Source organism: Neurospora tetraspora (genome assembly GCF_033439725.1).
Source record: "Neurospora tetraspora strain CBS 560.94 chromosome Unknown B0H65scaffold_7, whole genome shotgun sequence".
In the NCBI taxonomy this organism is placed as follows: Eukaryota; Fungi; Ascomycota; class Sordariomycetes; order Sordariales; family Sordariaceae; genus Neurospora; species Neurospora tetraspora.
The window spans coordinates 610,706-620,470 of record NW_026944389.1 but is presented as its reverse complement, the minus strand read 5'-3'; the positions used below and the strand labels follow the sequence as shown (position 1 = coordinate 620,470).

Here is a 9,765-nt window from a genome sequence, read left to right as displayed (position 1 = left end):
TCACATGCACCGTGCTCTTCAGGAACGGCACCCTTACGACGACGTTCAACCTGAAGTGAAAGTGATTGTATGCAAACATGATCCGACAATCGTTGATCACGATAGCCGAGGGGTCAGGATTTCGGCTCTCGCTCGCTCGCTTGCTTCGGCCATCCAGACAGATCCTATGATTATCATATTTTGTGGCCAGGCCTGCGAGGGTCCTCCAGTTCATCCCATTGTCACTTGTTGAACCACTGGGTAGGTACCGTCTGGATATGTTGTTGACATGGATGTCGACATGGGGAGATGGGGAAACTGTCCAGGTATCCCCATGTCACAGCGCTAGCGCACTGTCGATCACCATCAAGACCGTATGGGGCACTGTAACCCACCCCCTTTTAGCGGACTGGGGGGAACCATGTCCCTAGGCGAACGACTGGGGAGAGCTCAGAGAGCTCACCGGCTCTACCGGCTCGCTGGGAGTTGTCTTCCCTGTTCACGCCGCACGGTCTGTTAGCGATTGCAACACTGATTACTGAAAGCCGGGGCCCGTCCCGATGTTCACCGATCCCGTCCCTCCGTCTTGACTCTTGACTCTTGGAGATTTGTTGGACCACTGACCACTGGGAAAAGAGAAGAGGACCAGGTGATCACTTCTCGTATCTCCATGTTTCCCGTTCAGCTCTAGTGGGGATGTTACCTTGACGATGATCGACGGTGTGCGGAATGTTGTCCGTGCTTGTCCCCCCAGACAGACAAGACCAACTTGGCCTGGCCATCAAGGTTCACGGTCGAATTGATCACGAGTACCACTCCAGCGATGCCGAACGCGGTCATCAAATCGCCAAAACACAAGCAGTGAGTGAGTGAATCGTGAAACAAGTGATATTCGCGCAAGCAAAAACTGTAACTCCAAGGTATCCAAAAAGCAGGTAAAATGACCAAAACAGAACAAACGCCAAAACATGCTCAACCTCGACACCGTGAACTCGTGAACTCGCCAGCAAGTTCGGTGTCCGAACGGTCTCCTTTCCCCACAACTCCAGTGGGGCATATCAAAATCCCCTAACCGCAGATCATTGCATCTCATCTGGCGGCGGTGACATGACATTTCCCCATGTCCTCTTCTTCCCACCGCTTTCAACTCGAAGCACTCCCCATCCGGGATCCTACAATCCCGAGTTCGGGATCCAACTCTCCGCTGCTTTCCAACTCCCCCACTCCTCCTCACTCATTCCCTGTTATTCCCCATTCTCATTCCCATTCCCATTCCCATCATCCATGCATCCTCACCATCGTCAACACCACCGTAAACACCACCATAGTAGGCATCACCTAGGTAGACTTCACCACCGTAGATACCATCGTAACAGCTCTACTGGGCGCCTATTCTTTCAGTGAAGCCTCAACATGAGAACTCTTACCCACCACAACCCCCGCCAACCCGCTCAAACTCCCACACTGCATAATCTCAAAGATACTCATCTCGCTCCCCGCCTTCATGCTGAGCATATTCCTGAGTTCCACCGCCACCAGTGAATCCACGCCGAATTCTGCTGGCGAACACTCGGGGTTGATTTCGGAGGCGTCGGCGATCATGAAGATGTCTTGTAGCTTTTTGGTTATGGCTTCGAGGGTGTGGGATGTTGCTTCTTCTAGGGATTGAGAGTTGGCCAGAAGGCTGGATAGGTCGGTGCTGTTGCCGGTGGCAGAGGTGGTTTGGGTGGTGGCCTTCACGGCGCGGTGCTTGATTTGGGAGAAGCGGGCGTCGCGCGCGAGAGGAGCATCGGCAGAGGGTTGGCCAGTAGGACCGCAGTTCAACCCCAACGTAAGCTGGCCTGCGAACGGCGTCTGAATAGCAGACCCGATAGCACTCAACACCTCCTCCTCCGCCAGCGCAGTAAACCCATGGCGCTTAAGTGACTCAATCGTCTTCTCCGAATCAGGATGATCAGCCAGGTAACCGACTGATTTGACGACGGCCAGATCCAAGCTGACACCCGGCAGCCCTTGGGAAACACGGTGCTGTGCGAGGGAGTCTTGGAACACGCCGCCGGCCGAGTAGTTTGCCTGCGAAGCGAACCCGACGACGCCGACGAGGGAGGAGAGCATGATGTAGAAGTCTAGACTCTCTTTCTCCTTGGGGGAAGAGAAATACTGGTGCAAGTTCCAAGACCCGCTAAGCTTGGGAGCCAGAGCCGCCTTGTGATCTTCCAACTTCATGTGTTCCAAAACCGAATCGCGCAGTTCCATGCCGCCGTGGATGATACCGCGGATGGGAGGCACTCCTAGCTTGACGCAGTCGAGGGCCTTTGTAAGGACAGCCATGTTGGAGATGTCGCAGCTGATGGCGGTGACTTTGACGCCCTTGGACACATGGTTGAGTTCGGTCTGCAGCTGGGCGAGCTTGTCGGCTTTGGCGTTGCGGGAGACAACAACAAGATGCTTGGCTCCGTGCGAGGCGAGCCAGGAGCAGATGGAGCGGCCGAGACCGCCGAAGCCGCCGACGACTAGGTAGGAGGCGTCGGACCGTAGAGAAACGGTGTTGGAGGTGAGACGGGGAAGGACCGGCACCAAAGTCTCCTCCGACGCAGACAACACAATCTTGCCCATATGCTTACCAGCCTGCATCAACCTAAACGCCTTCTCAATCTCTCCCACGGGGTAGACCGTAATCGGCTCAACGACCCTCAACTCGCCTGCCCCAACTAATCTGATAATATCCTTCATGATCCGATTCGTCTCCATCTTCTTGTACTCTCCCAGGGTGATCACGTCAATGCTCGTATACGACACCGCGCGCGTGAACGCCTCCATTGCCAAACTGCTGTTCTGCTCCAGATCGCGCTTGCCAATCTCCACGAAGCGACCAAAGGGCGCAAGACAGTTGAACGATTCCTGCAGAAGCGTGCCGGCGAGGGAGTTGAGCACCACGTCCACGCCCCGGCCTTTGGTCATGGCCATGACCCCGGGAGCGAACGAGACGTCGCGCGAGGAGAAGATGTGATTGGCTGCAATACCGTAATGCTTCATGACGAACTCGCGCTTCTCTTCCGTGCCGACGGTGACGAACACCTCGGCGCCGACGCGCTGCGCCATCATCACCGCTGCTTGACCAACACCGCCAGTGGCAGCATGAATCAACACCGACTCGCCCTTTTGCAGACGGGCAGTATCGTAAAGAGAGACGTAAGCAGCGACGTACTGTGTCGGCAAGCTGGCAGCCGTCTCGAACGTCATCTCATCGGGGATCTTAACGGCACTAGTCCAGTGAATGCGGGTCCGGCTGGCGTAGTGACCCCTAAGCAAAACGGAGACGCGGTCGCCGACTTGGTAGCCCTCGGCAGCAGCGGCGGGGCCGACGCGAGTGATCACGCCGGCGCAGTCGTAGCCCATGGTGTTGGACTTGAGCTGGCCCATGGCGACCATGACGTCGCGGAAGTTGACGCCGAAGGCGCGCGGCTCGACTTCGACAAAGTCCTCGGGGAGAGGATCGGACGCGGTCGGGTCGTCGACGAACTTGAGCGTGTCAAGCAAGCCGGCGGTGCCGATGGTCAGACGCAGGGGACGGTCGGGCTGGATGAACGGCTCCATCTCGGCTTCGGGCTGGGCCGCGATGGCCTGCTGGTGCTTGAAGACGGCCGAGTTGCGGGTGACGTCCTTGATGTAGCGGGGGATCTTGACGGTGCCTTCGCGCTCGGCGAACTCGTAGTCGCTGCCGGTTTTGTTGGTCGAGTAGTCGAACAACTTGCGGAACACCTCGGTGATGGTGGTGATGGAAGACTCGGACCAGATGTCTTGGGTAGGGTCAAGATCGAGTGTTCCCAGACGCTTGCCGGAGTACTCCTGCCTCAAAGAGCGGAGGAATCCAGCAGCGAGAGAGGCCAAAGGCTGATCGCACTCATCCGCGCCGCCCTGCGTCAACCAAAGCAAACCCTTGGCGCGAGTGCACATATCCCTAATGCCACTGAACTGCGCCTTGCTCGGGTCCGCCAGGACGGGGTTCTTGGGATCATCAAGGAAGACGCAAACATCGTTTCCATCAACCGTGACCTCTTCGAGACTCTTGACGGTCGGCACCGAGCAGGTAAGCAATCCAATCGACACCCTCAGCTTATCCAGCCACACCTCGGGGATCTGGTTGCTGGCCGTGACGAAAGTAATGTCAAAGTCAAACACGGGAGCACTAGCAGCAGCCGTCGAGCTCATCACGCTGAAGGCATAAAGCTCATCATGCTCCACATCCCTGATCTCCGCCTCGACACCGCGGAACCCAGTACGATGCAGCACGCGATCCCACATGGGCACGGAAAGCGACGGGCTGAACTTGCGCTCCTCTTCCTCGCTCAACCACCATCCCGAAAGGAAACCGAAGACGAACTGAACATCCATCTGGTCCTGGGTCGTCTCCATGATGAACAGCTTACCGCCGGGCTTCAACAGCTTGCGGACATTCTGCATCGTGTTATCCATGGACTTGGTCGCGTGCAGAACCTGGCAAGCAATCACAACATCGTAGGTTCCCTCCTCAAAGCCCTGCGACGAAGGGTCCTGCTCGATGTTCAGCTTCTTGAAGCGCATCAGGTCCTTCCACGGTTGGAACTTTTCCTTGGCCGCTTCGAAGAAGCCAGACGACACATCGGTGAAGTCGTAGCTAGCAGCGCGGGGACCCAGTCCGTCTTCGGCAGTGCCGATGGCGTTGAGGACATGGGCCGTGGCACCACCGGTACCACCGCCGATCTCAATCATCTTGGCGTGAGGGTTCTTGTGCGCGTAGTGGCGGACCATTTCGCCCAGCTTGGCGTTGGCGCGGCCCCATTTGAGGCCTTCGAGGTAATACCGCGACAGCAAGTTCTGCTCGAGCATGACTTCCAAAGCGGTGATCTCTCCGCGGAGGATTGGTACGATCTGCGGACCAAGGCGGTAGACCATCTCGCCGTTGGTGCTGCTCATCTTGACCTTCTCCAGCAGCGTAGCCTTCTCGTTCAGCGTGGCGTTCGCCCACTTGTTGCTATCGGGTCCCAGCTCGTTGGCGCGAGCCAAGTCGGCCTGCAGACGCATCCAGATGTAGAACTTCTTGTGGTACCACTCCAGCTTCTTCATGTCCTCGGGGGTGAGGTCGCGGAGGGCGTCGTAGATGTAGTACATGCAGGCCTTGCGGAGGTTCATGAGGATCTCGGCCTCCTCGGGGGTGATCTGGCTGCCGAGTTGCTTCTTGAGGAAGACGTCCTTAAGGAAGGTCACGTCGGGCGCCCAGTGGGTGGTGGTGAACTTGTCAGCTTCCCAAGGCTCGTCGGAGGCGGTGGGCGCGTTACCGATCGATTGGCAGACGAAGCCGTCGATGGAGATGACAGGAACAGGAGCCTCGACGGCATCATCAACGACGCGGAGAGCGGTCTTGGTGGACTGGTCATCGGCGTGGTCGAGATTGGCGTAGGCCTTGAAGTCGTGGCCGGCTTGCTTGCTGATGTCGTGGGAGATCCAGAGCTTGGAGATGAAACGAGGAACCTTGGGGGTCTGGTTCTTGCCACCGGCTCCGGGAGCAGCGGTGTAAGCGGCCTGGAAGACCGAGTCCAAGGTCGTGGGGTGGATGACATGAGCCATCTCGTGCTGCTTGGGCATGACAGACTTGGTGTCGGCCACGGTGAAGGTGGTGATGGACTGCTTGCTGCGGGTACGAATGCTCTTCATGTTGCGGAAGATGGGACCATGGTTGATACCACCCGAGCGCATGCCGGACCAGATGTCATTGGGGTTGATGCGGATGCGGTAGTGAGAGTCCTGGGTAGGCTGGTTGACAGCGTGCTTGGGAGCAGCGCCGAACTGAACGGAGATCAAACCCTTGCAGTGATCAGTCCACTTGTTGTCCAAGTTAACGGACTGAACAGTGAACTCGGTCCATCCCTTGGTGGAAAGATCCCTTTCGCTGCCGGGGCGAAGAGAAAGCTGCATCTCAATACCCTCGCTGGTCTCAGGAACGACAAGAGCGTTGAGAATGTCAATATCACGAAGCTGATAGCCAGCAATCTTCTTGTCTCCAGACTGACGAGAAGCAAACCGCTGCATGCCCTCGACAGCCATGGCAATGTATCCAGCAGCGGGATAGATCATGTTCCCCTGCACACAATGGTCTCTGACCCAGGGAAGGTCACTGAGACGGACAATGTGGCGCCAGGTAGGAGCACTAGGATCGCAACCCAGGACGAGCGAACCAAGCAAATCATGAGGAGCCTCAGAGCGCTGTCTAAGAGCCCTGTTGAAGCGCGGCTCAATCCAATGCTTGGTCGAGTGATTCCAGGGGTAAGCAGGCAAGTCAGTCAACACCTTGACACCCTCAGTGCCAAAGGGGAAGTTGACAGCCTTGAGATTAACGGGGTATCCCTTGCGAACAAGGTCACCGACCAAATCCTGCATGGTATCAACCGCGCTCTTCTTGCGAATCAAGCAGCTGCCATAAAGGATATTAACCCCCTTAAACTCGGGCATAGCCAGGATATCCTGAATAGGACCCGACAGCGCCGCGTGCGGACCGACCTCGATAACCATATCAACCGTCGGCTCGCCACCCTCCTCAGCAAAGACCATGCTGCGGAACGCATCCACGAAGCGGACACAACCCGTCAACGAGCGCACCCAGTGTCCCGGGCTGCCAATCTCGCTGACCTTATCCATCCGCTTGCCCGTGCAAGGGGAGGAGAAGATCATATCCAACTTGCTCTTGGCCGGCTTAACCTTCTTATCCATGCTCGCATAATACGCATCAGCGACAGCCTCCATGTGATGCGAATGCCAGGCTGCATCGACCTTGAGCCGTCTGGCAAAGATATTCTCCTCCTTCATGACCTGCTCGAGCTCGACCAAGCCCTCGACATCACCAGACAAGGTAATGCTCGTCGGGGAGTTCTCGCAAGCAACGACAACCTGGCCCTGGGTAACCATGGGAAGGTACTTCTCGCCCTCCTCCCTGCCCAAGCCAACAGCCATCATGCCTCCCTTCCTCGCAAACTGCCGGTTGCCCTCGCTAGCCAAACCGCCTCGAGCAAACGCAATCGCCATCGCGCTCGGCAGGTCCAGCGCGCCAGCGGCATAAGCAGCCGCGATTTCACCGGACGAGTGGGAAGTCACAGCCGTGGGCTTGATGCCCCACGCCTTCAACAGTTCCACCAGGGCAATCTGCACAGCGACACACACGGGGGTGCTATAATCGAGCTGATTGACCTTGCTAGTCTCGGCATCGCGGTTCAGCTCCTCGACCATGTTCCAAGTGGCGCCGAGTTTCTTGATCTCGACGTCGCAGTCTAGCAAAGCGGCCTTGAAGACGGGGTAGGCGTCGATGAGCTCCTTGCCCATGGCCCACCATTGGGCGCCTTGGCCGGTGAAGACGAAGCCGATGCGCGGGGCGGTGGGAGAGGCTTTGGCGGGCTTGATGCGGCCCGAGTCGAGGGTGCGGATGAGGGAGTCGATGGAGGCGCCGGAGAAGGTGGCGGTCCAGGGGAAGAGGGTGCGGCGGGCGCAGAGGGTGTGGGCGAGGTTGGAGAGGAGGACATTTTCGTCGGTGGATTTCTTGGACTTCTGATCCTGGAGGTAAGTCTTGAGGTTGGCGATCATGCGCTCGGTGGCCTTCTCGTCTTTGGCGGAGAGGAGGAAGACTTTGGAGTGGTCGTTGACGTTGACGTTGTCAAGGTCGTCGATGGCGATTCCGCTATCAGCGTGGTGGTGGCCGTTAGTGCGCCCGTTAGCGCGGCCCTCAGCGCCATTCCAGAGCCCCCTTGTCCGCTGAGTCGTAGCGATGTAGCTGCTATAATCCTCCATAATCACGTGCGCATTCGACCCGCCATAGCCGAAATTGTTAATGCTCGCGCGCCTGATGCCGTCTTTGCCAACCCACTCCTCCAGCTCGGTGGGGACCTTCAGCTTCCACTCGTCCAAGCTCAACTTCGCATTCGGCTTCTCAAAGTTGACGCTCGGCGGGATCTGGCCCCTCTCCAGCGCCAACGCGACCTTGATGATGGCCGCCACACCCGAAGCAGTCTCGGTATGACCGATGTTGGTCTTGACGGAGCCAATGCGCAGCAGCGCGTCCTCGCCATCGCCCTTGCGCGAGTCCTTGAACACCGAAGCGATGGCGCCCACCTCGATCGGATCGCCCGTCGGAGTACCCGTTCCGTGCGCCTCGAAGTACGTCGTCTGTCCCGGATCGAGGCCTGCGCGCTCGTAGCAGGCGCGGATCAAGGCCTCCTGCGCCTCGCCGCTGGGCGTGGTGATGGTCTCGGTCTTGCCGTCCTGGTTGATACCGCTGTCGCGGATGATAGCGCGGATGGGGTCGCCGTCGCGCAGAGCGGCGTCAAGGGGCTTGAGAATGACCGTCGCGGAACCTTCGCCGCGACCGTAGCCGTTGGCGCGGCTGTCGAAGGCCCAGGACCGACCGTCCTTGGAAATGAGCGTCATGGAGGACATGGCGAGGAACATGTCGGGGTTGAACATGATGTTGGCGCCGCCCACGATGGACATGGTGGATTCGCCCGAACGCAAGCTCTGGCAGGCTTGGTGAAGCGCTGTGAGGGTGGTGGAGCAGCCGGTGTCGACGGACATGCTGGGACCGCGGAGGTCGAAGAAGTGGGAGAGACGGTTGGAGGCCATGGCGGCGCCGGTGCCCATGAGGAGGAAGCGGGGAAGTGTGTCGGGGTCACGGATCAAACTCTCGTGGTAGTCCCGGAAGAAGGAGCCGGCGTAGACGGAGGTGTTGGAGCCAGCCACATCCTGAAGAGTGATACCAGCTGTTTGGGGTCAGTTACTGCGTTCATCTGTTTGGAGAAGGGAAACCTACCGCTCTCAAGGGCCTCATATGTTGACTCGAGCTGCAGACGGAACTGGGGATCCAACGCAGCAGCAGTCTCGGCAGAAAGGTTGAAGAAGTGCGCATCAAACAGGCCAATATCCTCCTTCATAAAGTGGCCTCCTATTACGTTTGTCTGCGAGCTATGTTAGCTTCTCACTATTTCTCCCTGATCCGGGCGGAAGACATACGCCATTGAGCTTCTCAAAGTTGGGGTGATGAAATCCATCGATATTGAATCGATCCTTGGGAATCTCCGACCAGGCACTCTTTCCTTGAGCCAAAAGATCCCAGAGCTTAGACGGGCTGTCGACATCGCCAGCGAATCGGCAGCTCATGCCAACAATGGCAATAGGCATGTTGGAATCCATTATGATGATATGTAGGGGTATAAAATTAAGAGGGAGTCGTAAGAGTCGTATGGTTTCGTTATGTCGTTTCGTCAACTTCGTTAATGTTGAAAACGACAAAGTATGATATGCTCACAGATTACGAGAGGGGAGGTGTAAGGGCACAAGGTTGGAGGGAGGGGTATCTTGGATGAGTGATGGCAAGCTAGGTGTTTCTCCCTGGGAAGCGGGATGTGGGAAGAGTTAAGTATTAGAAGTAGGTATGGTGGGTGTGAGATGTGTCTCTGGATGTCCCGGTCCGGGCTTAGTGAATCTGATCTCCTCCAAGGAATAAGACGCCGCCACTTGATGATGTTCGGTCAGGTTAGTCAGGCAAGTCAGGGCACGATGCAACGGAAAGTTGAAGAGGGCCGAACAGGGCCATACTATACCAAGCTGAAAAAGGGGACGATCTTTAGAGAACCCTTGGTTGATACTGTCATGGACTGTGTATCTTGCCTCTAAAGCAGGTCCCCAGCTCCCATAGTGCTGTCCACGATTTGCTATCGCGTTATCTGCTTGGCTTAGATGCGAATCCGATCGAGGCCGAAGTGGAGG

General features: G+C 57.3%; 1 protein-coding gene across 1 annotated transcript; it reads right to left on the bottom strand.

Annotated features, from left to right (window-relative positions):
* Positions 1–406: 406 nt before the first annotated feature.
* Positions 407–9,189, bottom strand: B0H65DRAFT_551610 (uncharacterized protein; the record flags this gene model as incomplete). The annotated part of the gene is made up of 4 exons (XM_062829829.1): positions 407–474; positions 1,407–8,759; positions 8,810–8,954; positions 9,010–9,189. The coding sequence occupies 4 exons, from the start codon at positions 9,187–9,189 to the stop codon at positions 407–409; spliced, it is 7,746 nt and encodes a 2,581-aa protein (XP_062678197.1).
* Positions 9,190–9,765: the final 576 nt, after the last annotated feature.